Source organism: Cyprinus carpio, chromosome A18 (genome assembly GCF_018340385.1).
Source record: "Cyprinus carpio isolate SPL01 chromosome A18, ASM1834038v1, whole genome shotgun sequence".
In the NCBI taxonomy this organism is placed as follows: Eukaryota; Metazoa; Chordata; class Actinopteri; order Cypriniformes; family Cyprinidae; genus Cyprinus; species Cyprinus carpio.
In genome coordinates this window covers 19,581,660-19,590,788 of record NC_056589.1, presented here as the reverse complement: position 1 = coordinate 19,590,788, position 9,129 = coordinate 19,581,660, and the positions used below count along the sequence as shown (strand labels likewise).

The 9,129-nt window shown below is 36.9% G+C and overlaps 1 protein-coding gene across 7 annotated transcripts; it reads left to right on the top strand.

Moving 5' to 3' along the window:
- Nucleotides 1-239: 239 nt before the first annotated feature.
- LOC109077210 (SKI family transcriptional corepressor 1 homolog-B-like) lies at nt 240-9,076 on the top strand. 7 transcript variants are annotated; one of them, XM_042775306.1, is made up of 9 exons: nt 240-368; nt 3,316-5,053; nt 5,653-5,740; nt 5,842-5,952; nt 6,033-6,107; nt 6,323-6,397; nt 7,386-7,460; nt 7,810-7,875; nt 8,448-9,076. In XM_042775306.1, the coding sequence occupies exons 2-9, from the start codon at nt 3,326-3,328 to the stop codon at nt 8,540-8,542; spliced, it is 2,313 nt and encodes a 770-aa protein (XP_042631240.1). In that variant the 5' UTR covers nt 240-368; nt 3,316-3,325; the 3' UTR covers nt 8,543-9,076. The 7 variants fall into 7 exon arrangements, 5 of the variants coding, with proteins under 5 accessions (XP_042631240.1, XP_042631241.1, XP_018948359.2 ...); XM_019092814.2 differs by lacking the exon at nt 240-368 and adding an exon at nt 1,828-2,479 and having other exon boundaries at nt 8,446-9,076; XR_006162484.1 differs by lacking the exon at nt 240-368 and adding an exon at nt 1,830-2,479 and having other exon boundaries at nt 7,390-7,460; nt 8,446-8,520.
- Nucleotides 9,077-9,129: the final 53 nt, after the last annotated feature.

The window sequence follows — 9,129 nt, the reverse complement described above, 5'->3', positions numbered from 1 at the left end:
TTCAGTTATTTTCCATTTGAAATAATAATATTAATATTTTATAGCCTAATAAAATATTATTTATATTTCTAAAAATATTAATAGCCTAATAATAATAATAATAATAATTGTTGTTGTTGTTGTTGTTGCTGTTGTTGTTAATTCTTTTTTTTCTTTTTTTTGTATATGTTAAATATACAATTTAGCATTGCATATTTAAGCAAGGTTTATTGTCATTATTATTATTATTATCATAACAGCAATGTATAGTGTCATATTGTTAAGTGTTCTTTGTTTTAGAATGGGGTCTCTAATTGCTTTAGGATCAACAAAAGGGCTAAATATCGTGTGAGGTGTCAGATTCCCGTACCTGTATCCAACCATGATGGGTAAGTAAAAGAAATAACGGATAACAATATGGTATTCAGCTCGGTCCCTGAATAATTTAAAAGAAGTGAATAATTACAGTCCAAAATGGTAATTATTGTTGGCGAGAAAGAAAGTCTCTTGCCTGTGAAAGTCAATAGCACTGGGCTGGGTCGCATTACTCCAAACTCCCTCCCCAGATCCTCCCTCCGCTATCAATATTGCAGAAAGCGCTCGTTTTCACATCACAAGCATTCTGGAGACTATCATGAACAGTTAAACATAGCGAAGATAAAAGCAAGAAAATATCGATAAAGTCCACTCTACACTTTAATCACGCATGGTATAAATTCTGGTATCGCTCTAAAAACATTAATGATATGTTTGTTTCCTTTAATTTTGTTTTTATGATGGTCCATCACACATTACTTAAACATTTTGGAAACAGCGAATTAAATTCTGTCGCCATAATAAATGGGTTTATTAGGCTCTTTAATTGTAATCATTTTTTATTATTAATAGCCTATTGTTATCGATTATTGCTCTTACATCCCATAGCCTATTTCCTTTAAGATTTTGCGTTTTATCTTAATAGCCTATTTAATGCAGACACAGCTTTTAAGCTGAATTTAAAGCATAACGTTGTAAATTACGCTTAGTCTTCATAAGAATGATTGCTCCTAAAAGTTAAACTAACCCGTGGGAACTAAAACATATGCGGGCATCAGCACACCCCTAGCCCACACCGATCCAAACAGCCCCCGGAGACAATCTTTGCATAGCCTATAAATCCCCCGGCACCATGCAGTTTCAATAACACTATAGTTTATTTTTAAACAGAGACTGAATATAGATGAAAAGGCTCGAGGCCATTCCCTTTTTCCGTTTTTGCGCTCTTTTAATTTATGCAGTTTCTTATGATTTCCATAAAATGTTCCTATTCAAAACAAAATAAATGCTAAGTTTTGCACAAAATAAATAATCTGTTTTAATTAGAACCTTCTTTTTTCTTTGGTAGCCAATGTGCATGGTGCACGAGTGAATTTATATAGGCCTAGTTTATTAATTTAGGTTTTGACAGTGGTCCAGTCAGACATTGACATTCGTGCACGAGCTCGTAGTAGTGTCACGGTGGTCATTGACTGGTTTGTAAATATTTAACATCATAATCGGTTCCCTAAACGACTAGGCCTAGATCATTTCTTCCTTTCGTTTTGTAAACATTAGGTTTGTTTCATGAGATTTCATGAGACTTTCTCCGATTTCTTAAATTTTTATTTTGCATAATTTTTTTTTTAGCTATTTAGCTATTTTTAATAAGTAATAAAATATTAAGTTTTTGCTATTTGTACTTATTAGGTTTTGGTACGATTTAAAAAGCCTGCAACAAAACATATTCACCGTTATGCAAGAGAAAACATTTTATTGTATTAAAATCATACAACAACACTTAGGCCTACCCGTTTTCCTCAGAACGCACCAGCCTAATTCCCATGCAAGTTCAAACTCGGAAAGTGGTATTTCACATTAAACAAATATTTTTGTATAGCCTACATAGGCTACTACAGCATTTGGTTTACTACTACTAGGTTGGCTAATCTAAAGTCTTACTAAATGCCACGAATGCCCCCGCACACACTGACAGACAAGCAATCACTTTCATGTGTTAAAAGATCACGTGGTGAACTTTAAACGTCTCCAGGCCTCGATGACAGCACTGACTGTCGTCCCCATTGGTCCCGAAGGCAAATAGTTAATGTAAATATGCTGGCGCTAAGTGGGAGTGCCTCGCCATTAGTTTAGCTGTCACTTGAGCGCTGTCGAACGTCTACAGTGGTTGTGTCGTTGAGGTCCGCACTAGCATGTGGTCAGCCTCCGCGCGCACCTCAACACTAGTCGCGGGAGAGCAGAGTAGCCTACGATGCAAGTCTACGCGCTCTAATAGGCCTGAGAGAAAAACCGCTAAATAAGCGCTCGTGGACATTTTATATCAGATCGGCGGGATTCCAAGGCGTCTGATTACCAGAATGCTCTAATAGAGGACAGACAGAGCGCAGTTATCCAAAGGACTCGAAGGTTTCCTATACGCGTTTTCCTCCACAGATAAAAGGCACTTCGCATTCTTCTGAAAAAGGTGAGATTTGTTTATGTTTGCAGTGTAAATTCTCGTTTCTTTAAATGTGCAGATGCAAAAAAATAATAATAATAATCGCGAGGAGCTGCGATAATAACCAAACACTGTTTGAACCTTTATCCTCAATTTGTCCAAAAGCGCAGGCTACTGCTTTGTTTTGAACAGTATAAATAAGCTACATATTAAAACACGGGCTATAAATATGTACAATCTATTTCAATATATAGCCTCTATAAAAATCAATTGTACTTGATGCGCATTTTAAGTTTTATTTAAATTGAAAATAGAAAAATCAGTTGTACTCTTAACTAAAGTTCATTTGGTTAATCAACAGATCAAAGATGTAAAGCTCATCTTTAGTAATTACAATTAAATAGGCTTAAAACTTCTTAAACCTTTGTTAAGCTCTTTGGCAAGGCTCAAGGAATAATTTCCTCCCGCTTTTTCCTTTATAACCCCTGGTTACAGTTGTTTGCTATTTCTAAACCATCTTTTGTTCAACACAAAGAGTAAACATGTATTGTAAACAAACTGTAAATAAATCAAAATGGGATAAGTAGAATTTCGTAGAAGTTAATACCACAAAGACGACCATCTCGGTATATTTACAAAGATATTTAGAAAGAAATAATCGTTTTTAAATGGATTAATGTAACCATGGTGTAAGGTTCTTCTTCTGCTTCTTGTTCTCGTTATTATTACTACTATATTTTATCTTTTTTATAAATCTGTGAAATAAGATAATAATACCTCGGGGTTTTTTTTTCTCTCCAGTTTGTAAATCATAGGCTACACAATAATGTCCTTAAAAATATTCCTTGTATCCATCTTCGCAGATTTCCAGGAATGGAATCTATCCCAAATCAGCTGCCGGCTGGAAGAGACTCCAGCTGTTCGCCGAACTCTAAACAAGACTTGAAGTCTTACTCTGGCCCAACACTCAAGCCGAACCAAGTCAGCGAGACCTCTTTATACGGAATACCGATCGTTTCACTAGTCATAGACGGTCAAGAGAGACTTTGCCTAGCTCAAATATCCAACACTCTTCTAAAGAACTACAGCTATAACGAAATCCACAACCGGCGCGTGGCCCTGGGCATCACTTGTGTGCAGTGCACTCCGGTCCAGCTGGAGATTCTCAGGCGCGCCGGAGCAATGCCTATTTCCTCGAGACGCTGCGGGATGATTTCAAAGCGAGAGGCCGAGAGGCTCTGCAAGTCGTTCCTGGGTGCCCACAGCCCGCCGAAATTACCAGAAAATTTCGCTTTTGACGTATCACACGAATGCGCGTGGGGCAGCCGGGGCAGTTTCATCCCAGCCAGATACAACAGCTCGAGGGCGAAGTGTATTAAGTGTTCGTTCTGCAACATGTATTTCTCTCCAAACAAGTTCATCTTTCACTCTCATCGCACGCCGGAGTCCAAATACACGCAACCCGACGCAGCAAACTTCAATTCGTGGAGAAGACACTTAAAACTGACTGATAAAAACTCACCGGACGATGTGTCCCATGCCTGGGAAGACGTCAAAGCCATGTTTAACGGTGGCAGCCGCAAGAGGACGCTGCCAGTCGGTGGGTCTGATAGTTCGTCCTCGCTTAGTGCGCAAGCACCGAGAGGTCAGACCCAGGGGGAACCGTCTGAGGTGCCCCACAAAACTCTCCGATGTGAGGATGACAGGGGGAACGTGACGATGCCGAGCAGCATACGCAGTTACCCCGTTATTCCGGTGCCCAGTAAGAGTTTTGGGATGTTACAGAAAATTCCACCACCGCTCTTTCCACATCCATACGGTTTCCCGGCGTTTGGTTTGTGTCAAAAGAAGGATGACGGTGTGGTGATGGGAGAGCCAAACAAAACAAACCTGTCAGGTGTTTTCTGGCCGAGCGCTAAAGACAGTGCCTATCCCTCCTTTCCTATGTTTTGGCCTACAACAGGCAGCTTGGCCATGCCAACATACCACCATGCCCAACCTAAGCCTCCATCTGACGTGTTGTGCACCAGACATATTGAGCTAGACGTGTCAGAGCAAAGTGACCGAAGCACGAGCACCCCTAAAGACAGCCTACTTGATAACGAACGCTGTTCCAGCACTCAGTCTACCCGAAATGAGGAGGATAAATCTGGGGATGAGAGCAGGTCGATAGAAGGGATGCCAGCCACCCCAAGAAAAATAAGCTACATATCTGCATTCAGGCCGGTTGTTAAAGATGTTGAGAGCATCGCAAAACTATACGGAAACAGGGGTCCGTATTCTGGTCCTCGATCTGGCTATATGTCACCAGATTTCTTAAGTGAAAGCTCTAGTTATAGATCGGTGTCTCCGGACGTGGACAGCGTGGACGATCCGGATGTGGATGTTGAGTCACATAAAGTGCACGAGGACGAGGAGCTGTCTGTGGATGACCGGCGGAGTCCTCACGGTTTGACCGTAGCACAGAGTGACGGAGTTAAAGGCCAAGACCAAGATAATAGACAAATGCACACCCTGAGTGATCTACACACGACGAATTCAAGTGAAACGCGGTCGTCTGATTTGGAGAGCCACGGCAATAAACACACGACGCGCTTTGAAGTGAGTAATAGGACCATGCGTAATTCCTGCGATTTTATATTAAAAGCTAAGATTATTTTCTCATTATTTTAAAAAGCAGGGTTAGGTAGCCTACTAAACAGCTTGCTTTTTATGAAATTATTCATTACTATAAACATTATATTTATTATTCCCTATTATTTTAAAAATATATATGAAGTTGCCCGTTATAGTAAAAAACGGCAGGAAATTAGAATTAAGGAAGTGTCTTTTTTTAATTTAAAAATAATACATTTAATGTTTTTCTTTTTACCTTCAACTATAGGCTTTTCATTTTATATATTGTGTTTTTATTTTAATGTAATTTATATAGCCTAGGCAAATTCGGCTAATTATTGTTAATGTTTTAAAATGAGTAAGTGAGGTGAATGCATCTAGATTGTCGAGATCATTGTCGCGCTGCTTTTAAAATTTACTGATTAATCCAGGGAATGTGTTATGAGTGGCTCGTCATAATTTCAGTTCTTTTAACATGTAATTAGATCAAAATAGCGGACGTTCCATTCGTATTCTACTAATCGCATTCTAATAGAAAATGCAAAATGGGATAATTGCGAATAATTGTCTGCTCAATTTGACAGGTCTATGCGCTTGAAAGGGACGAGCACGTGCATCAGATGAGCACATCTTATTTTGGTTCAACGACCACTTGCCAACGCGAACCGAGTGGTAGGCCTATTTTGATTCATGTGGATTTTTCTTTCTTCATTTTTAAAAAAACAAAGTCCTTATTATCCTACCGCATTTGTGACAAATATATATGCTTACAGTAAAAGACGTGCATGAAGAAGAACCTTCGTCTACGGTGGAAGAGACTGACCCCAGAAATCATCAGGATCAAACAAACATCAATGAGGAGCGCCTAAAGGAACCACATGATGGTGCGTACGGTTAACTGGACTTCCTAATATTCAGCACCAGTCTGTTGATTTTCTTCATACTGTATTTGTTGTGTGTGCAGATGAGGAATCATTGCGCAAGGATACTGGCAGCAGGGTCTCCTTAGTTGAGAAAAACATAGAGAACATGGCCAAAGGTAAGCAAACAAAACAATATGTGATGCATTTAAAAGAGCTGAAAAGAAAATAAGTTGCAATAGATTTAAAAAAAAATAGAAATTATGGTTTCCATGGGGGTTTTAGCAATAGCATAACAATTTAGTTTGTTTTGGTAATTAAACCGTTGATCATTTTGTAATTCAAAGTCATTTTAAAACATTGGCATGAGCTACTTCTTTTATTTATTTAACAGAGGAACTGCAGAAACAACTTGTGGAACAAGTTGAGCTTAGAAAAAAGTTGGAACGTGAATTCCAGAATCTAAAAGGTAGGTTGTTTTATGTTAAAATTCTTTCTAATGTATTCTTTATGCTTTCCTTTCCTTAATGTTTACAAAACTATCAGATCATTAATTCATAATAATGTATCATAACAATTGTTACCAACTCACCTACTTACAATAGCTTGAATTCAAGTCCTACTAAATTTAAGTATTTTGATATTTTGCTATTTTTATTTATAAGTACTGAAACTTGCTGAAAAACAAACTGTTTGAATATAATTAGCTTTTTATAAATATGGATATAAATGCATAACAAATTGCCTCCGCCTCTAAAATGCTGTTTAATAGTTAAATTAAATAATAATAGCTAAAACCTCACAGTTAAAAATTATATTGTGCAAACGTGTAAACAAGAGGGAGTCTGGAAAGACATGCAACAAAGTGTCCAACAATCAGCAAAGCTGAAAATAGATTAAGATAATTTTTGCATAACATGTGCACGTGAACCACATAAAAAGTCTATACCAACATTCGTTTCAGTGAAAATATTGTGTGGTCATTTGGTTAAATGTTATGCCCTCCACACTGTGGATAGATAGTTGGATGTTTTTTTTTTTTTTTTTTAATTGAGAATGAATGGTACAGAAAATAGTAAAATACTCCAACAGAAACAAAATACTGAAGCTCATGATAAAGTTTAGCTCATGACAATGATTTAAACAGGGACAAATGAATATTGGAGAGGCTGATGAAAACTGATTCTTAGAATGACTACATTCAAATGTCTTGATTCTACACAATTTTAAAACGTAATGTGAACAGTATATCTCGTTAATTTTTTAAAAAGTTTATTCTAACATAATGTCACATATAAATCATTTTAAGTGTAAGTGCTTTAAACTTAATAAATCAGTCAGAATAATTAATTAGGGTCTAAAAATCTTTGCAAAGCACTATATATTTTTTGTTTTCTATATAGTAATAAACAGAAATGTGCCTTGAATATTTAATTTACTTCACATTTTCTTCTTAGACAGTTTTCAAGACCAAATGAAAAGGGAGCTCTCATACAGAGAGGAAATGGTGCAGCAGCTCCAGATTGTTCGAGGTATGCGTTCAACTTCACACGACAGGTTTTGGCTATATTTAATTAAAAACAATACACTAAATCTATCTATCAGGACTGATCACATGCTCTTAGGACCTTTTGTGGACCTTTCTGGAGTTCAAATGAGTTTGTTCAGTCCTTACGAATGTTTTACAAGCTACTAAGTATCAGGTTTTTGCATTTTCATTGCTGCAATAAGGAACTTACAGGGATCTGATGGTATTTGTCAACTTCTGAAACACGTACAATTTGATGCCAGAAAATCCCATGCACAAAACTGAACCAGTTTAGATGAGGGGGAAAAAAATAGCCTTCCACACCTGAGATATCCTTTGTCTCTCCTGCGCAGACACTTTGTGCAGCGAGTTGGACCATGAAAGAGAGACACGTTATGCTATTCAGCAGAAGTTAAAAGGTAATTGATTCTAGCAAGGCAAGCAAATATCAGCATTCAAGATAACTAAAGGACTGGATAAAAAAAGAAGTATCCTAGGAAGGCACGGTGTGACTGTATTAAGAAATGTGACCTTGAATATTTTTGATAATCCAGGCCAGCTGTTAATTTGTAGACAGTTTATATATTTTAGAACCAGATTTGTGCCACACTGCAGTATATGTGACCCTGCCTTTGAAAACCCAGCTAAAGTCATTTTTTTGTGATTTACTGTTTTCTATATAAAATCATACTTTCTATAGATGTAGAACATTCTGTGAAAATATAACCTTTATATCTTCAATATTGACCGAGTAAGGCCATGTCAAAGATTGAAATCATAGTGAAATGAATGGTTGAAATCAAACATTGATGCTTGTTATCTCATAATTAGATTCTGAGACTTTAGCCTGGATTTCACTGACAGGGTCACATATTATAGCAGTTATTGTAATAAAACACATTTTTTCTCACACTCTGTTTTTCTCTATACCCCAAAGACATAATCATATGCCGCTTTTGTTTTAAATTATTCATTCACTTTTTTCCCAGAGCTCACGACGCACTACACCATTTCTCGTGTAAGATGCTGACTCCGCGTCACTGTGCTGGGACCTGCACCTTTAAACCTCCTCTTCTACCGCCTTGATGGACACCTATTGAAGACATAAGTGTTCTTTAGAAATACTGCTGTGTCAAATAAAACTTAATTTTTTTCCTCTGCAAAACACTGTCAACCTTTAGACCTGGAATAAGCAAGTGTGTACTGTAGGATTTTAGCTCTTACACTGTAATCAAGTCATTTTCATTTGCAAAAGAGTGTTTTCAGAGTCACTGTATGTACTGTATAATTTATATAAAGTTCTAGAAAATTGCATTATAAAAAAAAATTGACATCCCACTTAAAAATATTATCATCAGCTGTTGAAATCACTTGTATTAAGTGGCTATGTGCAATGAATATATTTGTTATGTATCTTGTGATATCTTTTTTGTTGGTGATAGGTTAGAACATTTTGTTAAATTAGCTGCAACAATAATTAATGTTTTTGTATATTTTATTTATTCCATGTCCATGTTGGTTGTTTATTCTCATCTGCATATTTGTATATTATTGATGTAAAGCACTTTAAATTGGCAGCCCTAACTACTGAAATGTGGATTAAATGAACTTGTTTGAGAATCTGTGTTCATTTTAATCAATTTCCATAACAATGAGCTACATTTGCATCTGTA

Excerpts from the sequence above, each read along its gene's own strand:
- LOC109077210 (XM_042775306.1), top strand. The coding sequence starts at position 3,326 with ATGGAATCTATCCCAAATCAGCTGCCGGCTGGAAGAGACTCCAGCTGT. Across the intron at positions 5,054-5,652 it reads AACACACGACGCGCTTTGAA|GTCTATGCGCTTGAAAGGGA; the intron begins GTGAGTAATAGG and ends TCAATTTGACAG. Across the intron at positions 7,876-8,447 it reads TATTCAGCAGAAGTTAAAAG|CTCACGACGCACTACACCAT; the intron begins GTAATTGATTCT and ends TTTTTCCCAGAG.